The sequence below is a fragment of the Squalius cephalus genome (assembly GCF_949319135.1).
Source record: "Squalius cephalus genome assembly, chromosome: 16".
NCBI classification, from domain to species: domain Eukaryota; kingdom Metazoa; phylum Chordata; class Actinopteri; order Cypriniformes; family Leuciscidae; genus Squalius; species Squalius cephalus.
Window position 1 is genome coordinate 12,661,816 of NC_137137.1, and position 18,042 is coordinate 12,679,857.

An 18,042-nucleotide genomic window follows, 5' to 3' on the forward strand; every position below is an offset into this window, starting at 1 on the left:
ACATGGTCATTTATTTAGACCATGACATTTACATCAATCATCAGTCCTTGAGTTCCCCAAAAGCACGTTTAAAAACCTCAAAACCAACCCCACAGGGGACCGACTCGACCGAGACGGACATAAGTGAACAATATCTTTCTTACTTTCCAAAGACAAAAGAAAGTAAAGTGGCACAGCAGTATCAAAAACACGAGTCAGCATATCCATAAATCCAAGAGCTGCAACTTTGAAGGATGTCATAGTGTGAATCTGCAGCTGTGTATGAGACCCTTAACAAAGGCATCAGCAGGCTCAGACATCAGTCTGCATTACATGCTTGTTCTCTCTCCATTAGGACTCTTTTTCAGCTCTTTCTGCTGATAACGTTGGAGGACAGAACCGAGCCAGCACTGCACTTTTCTCCGCAGTCTGGAGGGTGCTTCTCTTAATTCTGATTGGCTTGAGCATTTTGAGCATTGGCGTGAAGCCCTGACCCTCACCATGTGTTCACGAGCGCACACAAACTCAAATGCACACGCACAAACTACTCAGTTGAACAGTAAATAACTCCTTCCACATCAAATTCAAGGCCTGTCTGTCCCATATGTTTGCTCATAAGTAGACACATTTTTCGCGCTGACTTTTTGTCAAATTTTGAATGTATGGAATAGAATGGTTTTAAACAAGGTAGAATGTGTAAAACATTCATATTGGTAGCTAAAAAACATGATAAAATCAGTCTAAGTGAAGTTAGCGAAAGATAGTTTCTGCAGGAGCAGTTTGTGTAGGTTTGCTCATAAGTAATTTTTAAGATTTTGAAGATAATTTAATTTGTTGTTTGACAAAAGGATCCAATTGTTTTGATAAACAATACAATCACTTTTTAGATCAGTGGTTCTGAATCATTTTGACTCGAAGGCCCCCTATTGTCCACAACAATATTTGTAAAGCCCCCTAGCCCTAGTTTAAAAAAAATACAATAATCTATGGACATTTTAGTTTTTGTAAATTAAAAAAAATGTAAATTATGTCACATAAAATAAAATAAAATTATAATTAAAATTAAAATAACTAAAACGTATGATTCCATATGTTTTAGGAGCTGAATGTTGTTCAGGAAACCCACTCTTTTTAAAGATACTATTATTTTAGAGCATGGCATAACTACAAAAATGTATACAGTCAGGGTCAGAATTATTTACATCCTTGGTAAATGTGAACAAAGAAGCCTGTGAAAATAAATCTGCATTCCTTTTGATCTTTTATTAAAAAAAAATATAGTAAAATATAATAAAAGTAAAATAATTGAAAATGTGGGGGAAATCTCTTTATAAAATACATGTTTTTCTCCAATACATGTTGGTCACAATTAATGTTTATTCCTTTTATTCAATTCTGTTTGCAACCTCTTTTTCCCAAGATAACAGCTCTGAGTTTTCTCCTATAATGCCTGATGAGTTTGGAGAACGAACACCTGACAAGAGATCAGAGACCATTCCTCCATACAGAATCTCTCCAGATCCTTCAGATTCCCAGCTCCATGTTACCCTACTCATTTTCTATAGGGTTCAGGTCAGGGAACTGGGACAGCCATGGCAGAAGCTTCATTTTGTGCTCAGTGACCCATTTTGGTGTTGATTTTGATGTTTGTTTTGGATCACTGTCCTAATGAAAGATCCAACCACAGTCCATTATAATATTTCTAGCAGAGGCTGTCAAGTTTTGATTTTTATCAGTTGGTATTTGCTAGAATCCATGATCCTATCTGAACAGGATGTCCAGGTCCTCCAGCAAAACCATAGGGCCACAACATTAAAGATCCAGCAGTATATTTTTTTATCCAGGTACTTTTTATCCCTGTTTGCACTAAACCCATCTGGTGGGTTTGCTGCCAAAAAGCTATTTTTTTGTTTTGTTTCATGTGACCATAGAACCTGGTCCCGTTTGAACAACTGAATATGCTGGAGTTTGTTTTTGGATGAGAGCAGAGGATTTTTTTTGTTTTTTGAGGATTTTTGACCCTAAGACTGCAATTCTCCATCTGTGATCCTTGAAGAGTCTTTGGCCACTCAAACTATCCTCCTCACCATGCATTAAGACAATATAGACACGTCCTCTTCCAGGCAGATTTGTAATATCTTCAGTTGATTGATCCCTGATGGTGGAAATGGGAATTTTGAATGCTTTGAATGCTGTTTTCTTACAGCCACTTTCTAATTTGTGAAGCTCAACAATCTTTTGCTGCGCATCAGAACTATATTCTTTAGTTTTACTTTTGATGGATGGATTAAGGGAATTTGGCCTTTATGTTTCCTCATTATACTCCTGTGAAACAAGAAGTCATGGCTGGACAATTTCATGTTCCTACTCACCCTGGTGTGCTAAAAAAACAAACAAATATGAATGGGAATATACTTCAGAGATATTTTACTCATAAGAATTTCTAGGGGTACCAATACCATTTTTTATAATTTGATTTTCCTCCCACAATTGTTTTACTTCAGTAACAGGTTGGATTTTTGCAAATTTTTTGAATGAAAGATCAAAAGGATAAACATTGCAGATTTATTTTCACAGTCCTCTTTGATCATATTTACCATGGGTGACAATAATTCTGACCATGACTGTATTTCATTATACAAATGCCCATGGCACTTTAATATTTTATTATTTATATTATGAATTTAATTTCCAGGTCTATAAATCTCACTTTTTAAATTAAGTTGTCATATATCCAGGTTTTTCAAGATTGTGGGAATCCTGGAATATATATATATACGCACTATATATCACTTCACTATAATATAAAGATCAGATGAAATTACATGCATGCGATGTCGTAGTTACATTTTTCAATAAGTAAGTCATAATGAAATGACCAAAAAGTACCAATAAATGACGTAACTGGTACGTCGGATTTGCATGCAGGTATGATGTTCATTCTAATCATCAGGATCAGAGTTCATGTTTTATTGTGTATTTACCATAGTAACTGTAGTTTCCATAACCCCATAATACCACTTTATTTTCACTTTGTGTTATTTTGTAAATTTTTAAATGACAGTGGCTCATACCAACTTACTAACTGTATTGTATTGACTTTTTTGGGGCTGCAATTTAGTAGCCTTATTTTATAATAGCCTATGTTTATTCATCAGTGTTAGTGATATTTTTAGAATTTATGTGCATGTTAAGTGGGACAGTACTGTCTTATATAAAATATATATATAAAATTCCCCAAAAATTGGGTCGCAGCTTCATGACCATGGGAACATGTGGGTTGAGAACCACGGGTTTAGATGCATAAAGTGGATATAAAAGAGAGACTGACCTTTGAACTTCCCACTTTCCAGCAGGGCTCCAGACTCTTCCAGGGAGAAGAATTCCTCAATGGAGACAAAGTTATAATCCACCCCTGAGATCTCTCCATCCCGTGGTTGCCTGGTCGTACCTGGGTCAGGGCAGAGAGAGCAAGCATATGAATGTAATCATCAAAAAATACAATGTTTGCTCTTTTTGCTTAACTTAGCAAATTTGCAAAAATTTGTTACAAGTAGACAACAAGCCATTTAGAAAGAGAATGTAAAAATAGGAAGGCTATAGTGCTACAGACACACAGGGCATTTTAAAAGATCGCTCATTATTTTTTCATAAACTTGCATCTTCCCTTTGCTAAAAATCTAATGCATTTTTTGAGAAAAACAAAAACCAAAAAAAACATCCTGATGACATCACCAGGAAGCCAGTCTCTTTGATGCGTTTGATGTTTGGATCCACAGACCTCAGAGAAAACAGAGACACAGCTGTCACACTGAACTTGTAGCAAGTTGATTGGCCTTGATATGGAAAAGAGGCGGAGTTTAATGTATGATGTGAGTGTCAAATGAGGGTAAAAGCAGTTATGTTACAGCATTTACATACTAAACATATATCAAATAAACTGTGCGCGTCTCTATTTGCATATGACTTTGGTGGTGTGAGGTGACATCTGATCATGATTTCAAACACTTCAGACTTGCTCTATAATCCCACAGTGATGAGATTATACAACTTTCTCTCAGCTTTCCATCTCACATGAAAGTTGGGACAAGTGGATTTTCCAGAGGTAGATAAGCAGGTGCACCCCAATTTAGGCTAACCTGATCACTGCAATTCTGTCGATTCAGAAGAGATACAGTAGGAAACCTGCATGCTTTGATCAATCGAACTTGCCAACATAACAAATGGCTCTGAAGCAAAAGTCTTCAGGAAGAGAAAAGGTACATGGTTTATGAGGTAGTGCACCTATCGCAAGGATACAACACACAGTTATTCAACATCAAGCAGGACTGTAATGACTTAAAAGCCTTCAGCCACCATATACAATAAATCACCCATTAATAACAAAACACTGCATTGCCCCAGGGTATTAAACACCCTGTACTGTATATGACATCACAGTGCCTGTATTGCATTAATCCTAATGACAGCCAATGCAAAAAGCATGAGTGTTTTTTCCCCTCTCTTGAAACAATGACGTTTTTACGCAACACATTTGAGCCCAACACATTCACTCTGAAATGAATCTCTAATGAATGTGTAGGATGAGACATTAGGGATTTAGACACAGAGGACTTTTTACTTCCGTAATAATGTGACAGATTTAAACTGGAGATTTAACAAGAGCAAAACATTTTTATCCATCAAAAAACTGATTGGATTGTGAAAAGCAAGTGTAAAATATCAGAACGGAGCCGGGTGGTCGGGGTTGATAAATATGGATTTTGTGATGTCAGTTGGAAAGGACACTTGAGCAGGTGATCACATCTTGACAAAAGATTACTTTTTTTTTTTTCTTTGGGAATAACATATACTGATGAATTATGCACAATATGATCAAGAATGTGTATTAGAAAAGTAAATGTTGTTTTCTGCATATGCCAACCATTTAACATGACGTTTTGCACCTGGTTAAATATAGCCGCATGCTTTTGTACTGACACACCTGTGCTATTTTATCTTAACAGAACAGAAAAGAGGAGCATCTTACAGTACACAGTCTTCTAATTGCCTGCAATCAATTCAGAGATGTGACGTTTTGAATAAACGGGAACGTTATTTGGGAAAGCCTTTCAGTTTGAGGAGACAGGCTAAGCAACTGAACCGATAGATTAAACGTTATGTGAATGGGTGCACGAAAATGCGTGTGCTTGTGTGTACATTCGCAAGCATGCATGAATGGGTCTGTGTTTGGGTGCTTACGCGCTTATGCATATGTGCAAGCACAGGAGTGCTGAAAGGCACAGCAGGGTACCTCAGGCTGAAGACAAAGACAAATGTGCAGCTTTGGGATTCAAGAGCAGGAAATAGGCAAAGTTCGAATCATGCAGGACGGATTAAATGCATTAGCTGTGATGGTGAACGGGAGCCTGATGCCGGCACGAGCTATACATTAATAAATGCATGCAATCATTTCTGAAAATAGTTGCCGTTTTGTTGCCAAGGCAAAATATGGAACAGTGTCATTCACAGTGAGCGCACTGCTGTGACATTTGATGACAGTTGCCATGGCAACGGTTAAAGTGCATCGCATTGCCTCAAAGTGACTGAACCTTTGACTCTGTATGAGGTTTGACATGATTGTAAATTGGATTTGTTTACAGTCTCTGAGAGCATTAAAGCATGAGATTGCATGCATGCTTTTTCTGGCTGATGTATTTCAAGATTTAATTTCTTATATGTGTGAACTTGTTTGTGTTTTCAATGCAGTTGTATTACTGCAGGGGTTTTCAACCTTTTTCAGGCCAAGGAACCCTTGGTGGATAGAGAGAAGCAGGGAGCCATTTTACATATTGTATACATAATCTTGTGTAGCCAGGCCTGTGACTAAAAAGCATGAGGTTTGAGCCATATTGCATTGTGAAATTAACTTAAATAATGGGTTGGGAGTGTCTACAAATAGTTTTATCGAAAATAAAATACTAGAAATAAAGGATTAAAAATGTGTCAAGTCAGTGATCAGAATTTAGCGTTTTCACTTGCGTTTTTTCCCAGGAAAAAATAAAAACCACATGAAACCCAAATAAAATTTTCACGAGCTAAATCCAAACCATTTTTGGTTTTTGGTTTCAAACGCAGTTTGAAATCAAATTAAAAGAATTTATTTTTATGCAGTTGTCTGTGATAAATGTTGTCGGATTTGGACAGTGTCCTCAAGAAATTATGTTTTATTAACAAACTTCGAGAGGAGCTTGTTCAAATGATCTACCCAATCAGCATGAGAGGAGGCCTATAACTATGTTCCTCTACAGTCTTTTCTAAATTCCTCTGCCACCCCGACTCCTCAGCTAGTTCCTCTCCCAGCCAGGGATATGGGGGAGAACTCTGGCCTCGGGCCACATTACGAGCTCGGAGCCCTTCCCCAGACAGCACGCCAAATACACATACTCTTTTACTCTATATGATTATTTGTGAATGATTAAGTGTGAACGCGTGGAAAACAACAACCATCACTAAAGTCTCACGGATTATGAACCTAATTCATAGGCAAGTTTGTGTCCAAACTATGACAACCACGACTGCAGTCTAAACTGAAAAACCTGGCAACATGTAGCTTACAGTTTTAACACTCATTCTAAAAAAATTGATTAAGAAAAGAAAAAATCTGATTTCCCCTTAAGTCTAAATAAAGCCTATGTTCACCTTTAATGACAAACCCAGTGATTATTTCATCATCAAGAGCCCTTGTGCCAATCTGGTATCTTGTAAACATGACTGTTTTCAAATGGACTGATGAAAAAAAAAGAGAAAAAAGAAAGTCAGCCAATCAGATTAGAGTTTACCAGATGAATAGATTACTTTCCAGTTTTGTCTGCAAAACACATTAGACAGTATGCAAATTAACTTGATAGAATTTACAACTGGACATTTGAACATTTTACACATTTTCTTCTTTTTCTCCAAAATTTGTTTGACATCCCGTGTTAAAGGGTTAGTTCACCCAAAAAATTCTGTCATTAATTACTCACCCTCATGTCGTTCCAAACCTGTAAGACCTTTGTTCATCTTCGGAACACAAATGACGATATTTTTGATGAAATCCGAGAGCTTTTTGAACCACCCATAGGCAGCAACGTCATTGCAACTTTCAAGGCCCAGAAAGGTAGTAAAGACATCGTTAAAATAATCCATGTGACTACAGTGGTTCAACCTTAATGTTATGAAGCGTCAAGAATACTTTTTATGCGTAAAAAACCCCCAAAATAACAACATTATTCAACAAACAGTGCAATGCTTCCGGGTTATACGTTAGAATGTAGGCTCACTATTGGCCGACGCTGGTCATGTGTGCTCCACGACACATGCGTGTGATGCTGACACAGGAGCTAGCCAATGAGCCTTGTTTGTTGCCAAATTGTTTTTTTGCACACAAAAAGTATTCTCGTTGCTTCATAACATTAAGGTTGAACCACTGTAGTCACATGGACTATTTTATCAATGTCTTTACTACCTTTCTGGGCTTGAACGAGGTTTGGAACGGCATGAGGGCGAGTAATTAATGACAGAATTTTAATTTTTGGGTGAACTAATGCCGGGGAGACACTTAACGACTAGCTGAAACATTCTAAGACATGGCGAATTTGGGCATGATCAGTCGTGAGTATCAAATTACTTTCATAATCGGCCTTACAGTCGTTAAGTGTGTCCCTGGCTTAACCCTTTAAAGAGCCCAGTATAACTGCATTATGTAGTGTTTGGTTCACTCACAGGGCACAGCGCGCAGGTAGAGGTTCTCTCGTATGACCTGTTGGAGTTGGCTGTCCATTGATCCGGGTGTAAAACACTTGCTCAGGTAAAGTCTCAGATCCTTACAGAGAGTCGACCCTGTAGATTACAAACAAAACACATGAACGAGAATGAAATGGAGAGATTTGAAACCACTTTTAAATAACAGCACTGTTGCCAAATTCACAAATAGAACACTGCTGTCACCATGGAAATATGAGAAAAAAGGTGAACTGGCAAAGTGAAACTGCCAAAGAAGCAGTTCTGAAAATAAATCGAAATACACCATCAGATCGATAAGGGTTAAACGGTCTCTCCCCCTGAATTCAGTCCTAACACTGCACACCCCAGGTTACTACAGTAACACCTCAGACCTCACAGACACATTCAAGCATGCTGAGACTGCAATGCAACTGCAGAAGTCTCTAAGGTCAGTGTGCTGTTGTCACAAACAAGCACTGCGGAGCACCTAACGAGGACCGCTCGGCTTCTCTATATTGATTTTTGCACTTAATATAATCCGGTGGTCCTTTCCGCACACAATCTCAACACATGGACTCCTCAAGGACTCATGGGAAAGGTAGGATGAGTCATTTCCCGCTGATCTATTCATTTTTTAAAGTGCGTTATGACCTTATATGACAGCCAGCTTCCTTTCGCGCAGGATATTGATGGTCTTTATGCATTGTGGACTGGGATTGCCCGCCCCTTTACTCGCCGATGCCGGGCTCCACCCCCCCCCCCACGCTGACAGCGATCAATCGGGCCAACCAGGGCAGAGAGTTCCGGAGAGGTTAAGTAATAGAGTGTGGGATATCACATCCACTTAATGTCTGACACTGAAATGTGGGAAGGTGGAGACCTGGCATTGCTATTGTCAAATCAGGATCCTTTTTACATACTGTTTTGAGAACAAATACTGTGTGGACTAATCTAAGTTCTGTTTTATCCAACCACGACAGCGGAAAGCGATACTACACTTTGACAGTAATTTGGTTCTCGCTCTTCTTGTATATTAAACATCAAACATGGAGGAGGAGAGATTGGTTGTGGAAGTTCAAAAACATTTGATAAACCCTGAAACAAAACAGATGTTATGCAAATATACTATGTGTCATTCGTTTTTCAAATAAACCGAAGCTTTTCAGCTGTCATTACTCCAGTCTTCAGTGTCACATGATCCTTCAGAAATCATTCTAATATGCTGATTTGGTGCTCAAGAAACATTTCTTATTATTGTCAATGTTGAAAACAGTTGTGCTGCTCAATATTTTTGTGGAAACCATGATACATTCAGAATGTAAAAAAAAAAAAAATGTTTATTTGAAATAGAAATCTTTTGTAACAATATCAAATGTCAAATATCAATGTTTTGTAACAATATCAATGTCAAAATATTCTTACTGACCCCACCATTTTGAAAGCTAGTGTATAATTAATTCGATACAATAAAAATATTAATTAAAAAAAGTTGTTTTTTTTCTACTTTGGTTATTTCCATAAATACTGTAACTATTCTACTTCCAGAAATTCTACAGTAATTAAACGAAGCAGCAAAGTTGCTATACTCAAACATTCAATACCTAAAAAAATCTATAATCTCTGAGTGATAGTTTTGTTGTGTAATTTAATTAATAAAAAAGCTTTTAGAACTCTTGTTTGTTATACAAATGATGCTGTATCTCACAAAAGAAGGAGCAATTTGACATTCTTGTTAGTTCAAGACATTGTGTTCACAAATCTGACAGAGTGAAAATGCCTTCACTGAGCATTAATTTATGGTGCCAAAACCCATTTTAAAAATGAATAAATACGAATATAGTAAATAAAATTCCCATGGAGTATCTGGAACTAACGTATTCAGAGAGGCTAGATTAGGGTAATACAATCTTCAGGCAGAATGACATTAACGTGACATGTCAACACTGTGATCTACTTGGGGCTGTATAATGTCAGTAGGTATAAAGCTCTTACACATCCGAAGTATTTCATTTAAAAGTGCAACAAAATGCAGATAAAACCTATAAAATAAAGGGGTTTGTTGTACTAGCAGCTTTGTGAGTAAAAATTTGGATTAGTAATTAAAGGTCACCAAGTTTAACCCCAGTCATATGAACTAGAAACTTATTGACATCCCCTATTTTTCTTGGCACCTCCAAGGAGAGGGCAATGTGGGGTGTGTCGCTTCAGATAAAACATCTAAAGGAACATTTCACCTAAAAAAGAACATTCTCTCAATATTTACTCACCCTCAAACAAGTTTTGTCTCTTCTATGGAACACAAAAAGTGAATTTGTAAAGAATATCCTGGCCACTCTTTCCAAAATAATAAAAAGTAAATGAAGACTGAGCTGAAAATGGCTTGTTTAAAGTGTTTAAAGGTAAATATGTAAATAAATATATGGTTAATATGATGTAAAAATAGTCCATATACATCTGGAAAAAAAAAGAAGTAGTTAAAGAAATTAAAGTAAATATTTGCTGAAGATTTTGACATCTGTCCTACAGCTTGTCCTAACGTTTGATTCATGAATAAATCCTTTTTCATTGAATCAGTTCAGAATTTGTTTATGGATAGGACTGGTCCGGTGGCCTCCAAAACTCATTTTGGAGTTTGACAGCCGCAGTCAGTCCCGATTCATTTTTATTCTATTAAAGAGAAAAAAGGCCAGGATATCCTTCAAAATATTGCCTTTTCCAAAAAAAGGAGTCTTACAGGTTACATGATGAAGTGTCTCTTTGAACGACAAAAATCGAAATCTTCTCTGTCAGTTGTGTCTTGTTAAAAAAAATTTTTTTTCTTTGCATTGCCCAACTCTTATCTAACGCAAAGAAAGTGTTGGAAGAGTGCAAAAGCTTGTTACTCTCCAACTCATGGTGTCACACAACAGTCAATTTGCTCTTATCGATAAGTAAAGTACCTGGTAAGACGGTTTTGATCCGAATGGGATGTGGACATGAGTTCAGAACCCCTCTTACATCTCCCAAGGTCAATCCCAGGACAGGTGTACCTCCAATCTCTAGGATGACGTCACCAACAGTGGCTCCACCCCCAGGTGCTGCTGTAACAAATGGGAACTCTCCATAATCTGCACCACCTCCAATGGCCACACCAAGCTCTCCCGAGGCTCCGCCCAGTGGGACGAAGCTCTCCTGCACTTTTGAGCGCCAGTGCAGCTTCTTAACAGTGGCCTTAGACATATTGACAGCGCTGTAAGAAACGAAAAAGGAAAGACATTGTTCAAACATGTTTATTTGTTGTTTGCAAAAATTAAAAAGGAGATTTCCCTACTGAAAAAAAAAACCTTAAGCCTAGGCTGTTTGTCACGATGGTCCATCGTCTTTGTCTTAGGCACTTTTCATCTAGTCAAACTGTGAGTTTAGCTGACTACCCAGCTAAACCAACGAAAGACTAGCTTGACCAGGTTAGAAGGCCACCAGTAGGGGTTTTATTTAGTAGGGTTGACTATGAATCAGCATCTTTGCACAATCGTTTTATTTTATAGTTTTATTTAATGCCATGTCAGCATCTGTGGCTATCTTCATAGCAAAAAAAATGAATTACAAAAATACAAGTTACATATATACAATAAAAATAAAAACCAAAACCAAAGGTTAGGTCTTCGCCTTTAAGCAAAAATGTACAAGTATGTGTCAATCTTGAATGACCTAAATGACATCTAGTGAACACTACTTGATCAAATCTTGTTTTAAGGAAGATTAAAAGTTTGAGATTTCAGGGTGGATTTCATGTAATTTATTTTTTGAACACATATCTCACTCTTCTTCCCACCTATTTAATATATAATGATTGACAGCAGGTCTAAGGTCTGAGGGAGGAATTTGACATTTTTCTATGTCCAGATTAATAGCATTCTTTGCACAAAACAGGTTTTCAATGAATATGGATAAATTCAGATCATTTTGAAATGGCATTTTGAAACCTCAAACACCTTCACTGTGCATCTCTTATCATGTACAGTATGTGTCATAATACTGGTTTAATGGTTACAGCAACAGCCTTAAGAAACAAAAGGTTTTAATAATGTATGTAAAGTACTGTATACTACCATTCAAAAGTATAGGGTCAGTAAGATTTTTCAAAATTGAAAATTCAGCTTTGTCATCATAGGAATAAATTACATTTTAAAATATATTGAAATTTTAAAATGTAATAATATTTCACAATATTACTATATTTACTGTACTTGTGATCAAAGAAATGCAGACTTGGTGAGCATCAGAGACTTTTGAAAACAAAACAAAAATCTTACCAACCCCAACATTTTTAATGGTATTGCACTGTATATGAAGTGAACAAGATACAACTTAGTAACTTTTTTAATGTATATTTATTTAGTGGACTAAAGCTGAGGACATAGTCCACTAAAACAGTAACAAAAAGGATGAAACAGCGTGAAGTCAATTACATATATAGAATGACAATATACGTCCCATAACTCTTCAAAGGCACATTTACGCGAGTCCCAGTGGTGTTCCACAAGCTATACACAAGATACGAGTCTCCAAATTGAAACAAAACAAGCAAACAGATGGTCAAAACGCAGTGGGGGGTGATTTCATCCACAAACACAATTTACACGGGGCTCATTAAAAATGCATAGATCTATTTCAGGTGTCACTGATTCTGCAACCGAAAACGTACACGTTTTCATCAGCAAAATTGTCTGGGGCTTTCCACTAAACATTAAATTAGAAAAAAAAAAAAAAATACAAAAAAAAGAAAATCAGTATCTCAAAGGATCTGCCAAATTACGCATCAGGTTTGGCTGCAGAAGGCCCTCTCTCTCTCAGCATGTGTGTCCCTGTTGCTTAGCCATATAGCGACTCGTATAGTCTATATAGATATGAATCAGCAGCTATAGATACAAAAATACAAACAAAAATAAAAGATAAATAATTTGCCCATCTGAGAATGAGAACACGCTTCAACTTACTGATTACAACCCTGCAGTGCAAAGATCACACACTAGTTAATGCATCATCTGATATACATCAGCAGGGGTGGGGGGGCTGAGTGTTTAAATGAACAATACTAACAGAGTTACATAGTTACAGCTACACCATTGCAGTAAACTCAGGGAGGGGAGGAGAGGAGACCGTGCATTCCGGCGCTGCGGGTCTTTTCCATTACCTCACAGAGCGAGAGAAAGTTAGATCTCCAGGTCTCACAGACTCTGCCTGGGAGCCATGGAGAAATAGCGGCGCGAGTCACCTTAAAAACTGAAAGCAAACAGTGGCGTGAGCACTTCAAACGCTTGGTATCAAAGTCCATCCAACCTGCCGCAGTGTGTTCGCACCTCACTTGAGCGCACACACACAGAGCACAGTACAGTGTGAATGTGTTATGGGCATGTACGGTTCGCCGGAAAACCTTTCATGCAGGTAAAATAAGACTCAGCACTTAGGATACAAGATTAATATATAACTTAGCTTTAAATATGCATCTGGATCTTGTCTACCACTTTGTTCGCTGCGGTTGTGGCATCCCTCTGGGATGATGTTTCATGTGTCACAGACATACACTTCGTCTGAGGCAAGTTTCTTCAAGTGTATCACTGCCATATGACATCTGTGTATCTTTATCGAGATCTAAAGCCTGTTCCCTTTCTGATTAAATCCCGCTTGCATCTTCCGCATTACATATGCATGCTGAGTCTTCATGAGCTGCTGAGATGTTGAGAATAATTGATTAAGTACTTTGGAAAGGTGCCCAAAACTGCCCCCCAATCTTTCTTATGAATAAAGAACTCATAACAGCAAACAAAAGAATTGGTTCAAGAGCATTTAAGATAGCTCTGCAAAGAGTTAATGTTCCTAATGCAATGGTTGCACTTTCAAACTCATTCAAATGGCCAATGCATTTCTACATTTCAACTACATTTGCACGAACAGCACCAGGAAATCCAGGATACGACAAGTATGCAGCATGACTATTTTACATTTATTCATTTAGTAGATGCTTTTATCCAACTACCGCTCAAAAGGTTGAAATCATTAAGATTTTTTTATGTTTTTGAAAGAAGTATCTTATGAATTCTCTCTTCTTAGAAATCATTCTTATTATTATCAATGTTGTGAAACCGTGATACATTTTTATCAGGATTCTTTGATGAATAGAAAGTTCAAAAGAACACTCAATCATACTTACCCCAAACATTTGAATGGTAGTGTATCATGGTTTTTACTCAAATTTCAACATTGAAAATAATAATGATTCTTGAGCACCAAATCAGCATTTTAGAAGGATTTCCAGAGGATCATTAAAGGACACTAAAGACGATGCTGAAAATTCAGCTTTCACAGGAATCAAATTACAAATTTAAAATACATTAAAAAAGAAAACATTTTAAATTGAATTAATATTTCACAATATTAATTCTTATCACATCACTGCAGCCTTGGTGAGCATAATAAACTTCTTTCAAAAACATTTAAAAAAAAAAATTATTATTATTATTATTCCAAACTTTTGACAGATAGGTCAGGTGTAAATGACCAACAATATTTGCAGAGCACAGTGTCAGTTTCAAGTATAAGCTGGATTACTATTCAAGCTACAGTAGAGAAAAAGTGTAATTTAGAAAACATTTTACTTGCAGTTTTCAAAATGTGACTTAAAGGGTTAGATCACCCAAAAATGAAAATTATTAAAGACATTGTTAAAAATGCGCAAAACCCCCCAAAAATAACGACTTTATTCAACTATTCATTTTCTTCTGTGTGGGCCTCTGATGTGAGTTCACGTAGTGTAACAGCGCAGCGTTTCTGGGTTGTACGTCAGAACGTAGGCTCACTATTGGCCGACGCTGGTCATGTGTGTGATGCTGGCCAATAGTGAGCCTACTTCCTGACGTACAACCCAGAAGCGCTGCGCTGTTACACTACGTGAACTCACATCAGAGGCCCACACGTAAGAAAATAAATAGTTGAATAAAGTTGTTATTTTTGGTTATTCTCATTGCTTGATAAACATAAGGTTGAGCCACTGTAGTCACTTGGACTATTTTAACGATGTCTTTACTAACTTTTCTGGGATGGCAGATATCGATTACATAGAAGCCTATGAAGGAGTGAGCCAGCTCTCAAATTTCTTCAAAAATATATTAATTTGTGTTCCGAAGATGAACGAAAGTCTTACGGGGTTGGAACAACATTAGGGTGAGTAATTACTGACAGAATTTTCATTTTTGGGTGAACTAACCCTTTAAAGTTTAAATCTCAAACCCTGCCTGAACACTCTAGCTCATTTCCTTCTGAGGGAGTGTGTGCCACCAAAGATGAAGTGCAGAGAGAGGATAAATCCTGCTGGATCTTCAGGTGAGTCAATGAACAGCTTTAATTGAAAACTAAAGGTCCAGATGTCACTGAGCCAAGAAGAGAGATGCAGATCAAAATGTTGATGACATTCTAACTAAGATGAGATATTTAAGCGCTAAGGTCCGACTTCGAAGACGGCTGCTGTTGGAGATTTGTCGACATCTAATGCAGCAACTCTTAACATCAAGTATTGTTCATACTGTGGAACTAGATCGTAGATCAGAAGAATGAAATTCGATTTCTACCCCTGTGTTTTGTCTCTGAAGCTAATGATTATGGGATGTCTTGATCTCACCGTACTGTAGCACTGAACATTAACTTAAGCTCCCAAATTAGAGAAGCATAAGACAACACATCATCACCCTTTCCTCCTGAATAAAAAAGAGCTTAAATGTGTTTGTTGGTCTTATTTGGTCTCCCAGCCTGGACTGTTGGCTGGTTTAGAAGGGTTTTCATCTTGTCAGGCGATCGTAAACCAGCTAAAACCAGCAAATCAGCTTAGACTGGTTTAAGCAGGATTTCTTTTGAAAGATCAGCTTGACAAAGACAGAAAATGTCCACAGAAGTTCCATTAGAAACATGTACACCCAATCAAATCTCAAAAATCATCTCAAATCAGATCCCAATAAAATGTAATCGCTTGCAGACATGTTTAAAATCTCTCTGCGGCATCACACTGCGGATCGCTATTGTGTAAAGAGCCTCAGGTACATCAGTCTGTCGTTATGTGCTGAACCATTAAAGCGTTCAGGACGATGTAGAGCCAAGGGGTTTGGTTTTTCTCCACATCAGCAGTCAGGGTACCTCCTCAATAAAAAACAAACAATCTGGAACTCAGAAGAAACCTCTTCAGTCAAAAGAGGTCACACTAGATGTTATTTCAACATGATTCAAGTCATACCATATTAGTTTAGGACTACAGATCCCAGGGTCAAGTGGAGCAATATCAGCTACAGTACTTGTCACTTTCAAAAGTGTATTGAAAGTGTCTTTTCACTGCAAATTGGCATCTTAAGTGCAAGTCCACTATGTATTCTGGAGATGAAACTTCATGGCCCCTGCACACATGCTCATACATATGAATACCCACAATGCACACCTGCACAGGCTAATTTGCATAACGACACTATTGGCTGTTGAAGTCCATAACCTTCATGCTAGCAGCCTTACGAGAGTAACAAGAAAACTTAACGGGGAGAGCAGAGGACAGGTGAGGAGAGGTATGAAACTGTGTTGCCTGGGGGAAAGATATAGTGAGATTCAGAGTGACAGAGGCAGGCAGTTCTGCAGTAGTGGCTTGCCCAAGTGGTCAGCGATAGTTTATCAAATTTAAAATGGTTAAAAATGAGCTTAAGGTGTGTTTATTAGTGCTTTAGCAACATATTTTTTTTACTATTTACTATTATATTTTCAGTTTTCATTTTATTTTAAGTTAAACTTTTAGTCATTTTGTTGTTTTGTCGTCATCTATATTAGTATTAGTATGTTTTTAGTATGTCCATTTGTTTTTTTTTTATTTCAGCTTTAGTTTTAGTTATTTTATATCAAATATTTAGTACAAACTAATTGAAAATGAGAAATGTTGCCTTGGCAGCTAGCAGAAAGAAAATAAAAAGTAATAAAACAAACTTATTTCAGTTAGTGTTTATTGTATTTCAAGTAAATAAAAATGTAATAACCCTGCTGGGGACATGAAAGATGTCCCTTGTGTAATTTTAAGTGTTATGTGCAATACCCAACACATTATTTGTTTTTATTACAGACAAACTCTTTTTGTGTGTAAGCATACTTGCCAATAATTATCATTCTGTTCTGTGTAACATTGGCTTTTTCTGACTGACACATGCCCTGTCAAATTCCCACACAGATACTCAGTGGGCAGATTTCTCCTCATAACATTCTTGAGATCTCACAACCCTAATAAAACAGTGATATGCGGATGAGTGTGGTCATAAACGCTGTGGAGGGCTATGATAGTGCTGAGAGAGGCTGCATGCAGCTAGCCAATGACTGCAATGGTCATTATTTACCAGCAGAGTGGAGTATGTATCCCACATCTCATCTCACATCACTGCAAACCCACGGCACAGAGTCGCAACTGGTCTGACACATTTTCTCAGCACCTGCTCGCTCTCGCATTACACACTCTACACTTTCTGTGTACAGAAAAACACCTACATTCATGTAAACCTGAAAGGGCTCCGTTGTCTCCAAACAGGAGTGCGCGAGGCCGCTCTTTTACTACGTGGACCAACAGTTCACTCACGCGCTCGCGCTAATGTACTGCTATTGTTGTCCGAGAGGAGCTTTCGCGCGAGCATCTTTTATGAAAGACAAAAACGTGTAGCACATGCAGACTTGAAATGAATCGCGATAGAAGATGAGGTGGAGATAGTTGACTAAATCAAAGCAGCTGACAAGGAGAACGCGGGCGGCGTTAAATGCTGCAAAGGCAAAGTGGCTCCCCTGGCATCAGTCGCCACGCAAGGACATAATGGAATTCGCGCGGTACACCAACAGAAATGAAAAATGGACAAAAGCATATGGTAGTAGTATCGGATGGTCAGCCAAGCAATAATGAGACGGTCTGTGACATACCTTCATAATTCCAGCCTTCCCCCCCGCGACGTATTGCCTTATGGCTGTAATCCTTACAAATACTCTATCAATACTGATTGCCTATTGGAGTCGCAGGTGACTGCAGATATGCTGTGTTGGAGGAGCACTACGGTTTCAGGTCCATAGCTCTGCGCTGCTGAGGATGAACTGGCCGGAGAGGGAGGACAGTGTAGCATTACAATCCCGCGCGGAAGCCTCGTGCCCTCAGGGCCGCTCAGCTAATGGAACATGGGTCAAAATTACGTTGCATTCAGTACAGCCCTGTCTTTGCAGGTTTGGCAATAAGGAAGCGATGATAAGGCAGCCAAGCGGAGGGGAGGAGAGGAGGAGGAGGCAGGG

At 37.9% G+C, this 18,042-nt stretch overlaps 1 protein-coding gene across 2 annotated transcripts in view; it reads right to left on the reverse strand.

Annotated features, from left to right (window-relative positions):
• The window catches only part of magixa (MAGI family member, X-linked a), a 44,009-nt gene extending 25,967 nt beyond the window's left edge, over positions 1–18,042 (reverse strand). Inside the window, exons 1-4 of one of the 2 annotated variants that reach the window (XM_079898046.1) lie at positions 17,683–18,041; positions 10,665–10,954; positions 7,726–7,842; positions 3,311–3,430 (exon numbers count right to left, since the gene is read on the reverse strand). In XM_079898046.1, the coding sequence (XP_079754172.1) occupies positions 3,311–3,430; positions 7,726–7,842; positions 10,665–10,944 (517 nt within the window). In that variant the 5' untranslated portion in view covers positions 10,945–10,954; positions 17,683–18,041. Of the gene's footprint in view, positions 1–3,310; positions 3,431–7,725; positions 7,843–10,664; positions 10,955–17,682 lie in introns of both variants that reach the window. The other variant, XM_079898047.1, reaches the window with a different exon arrangement.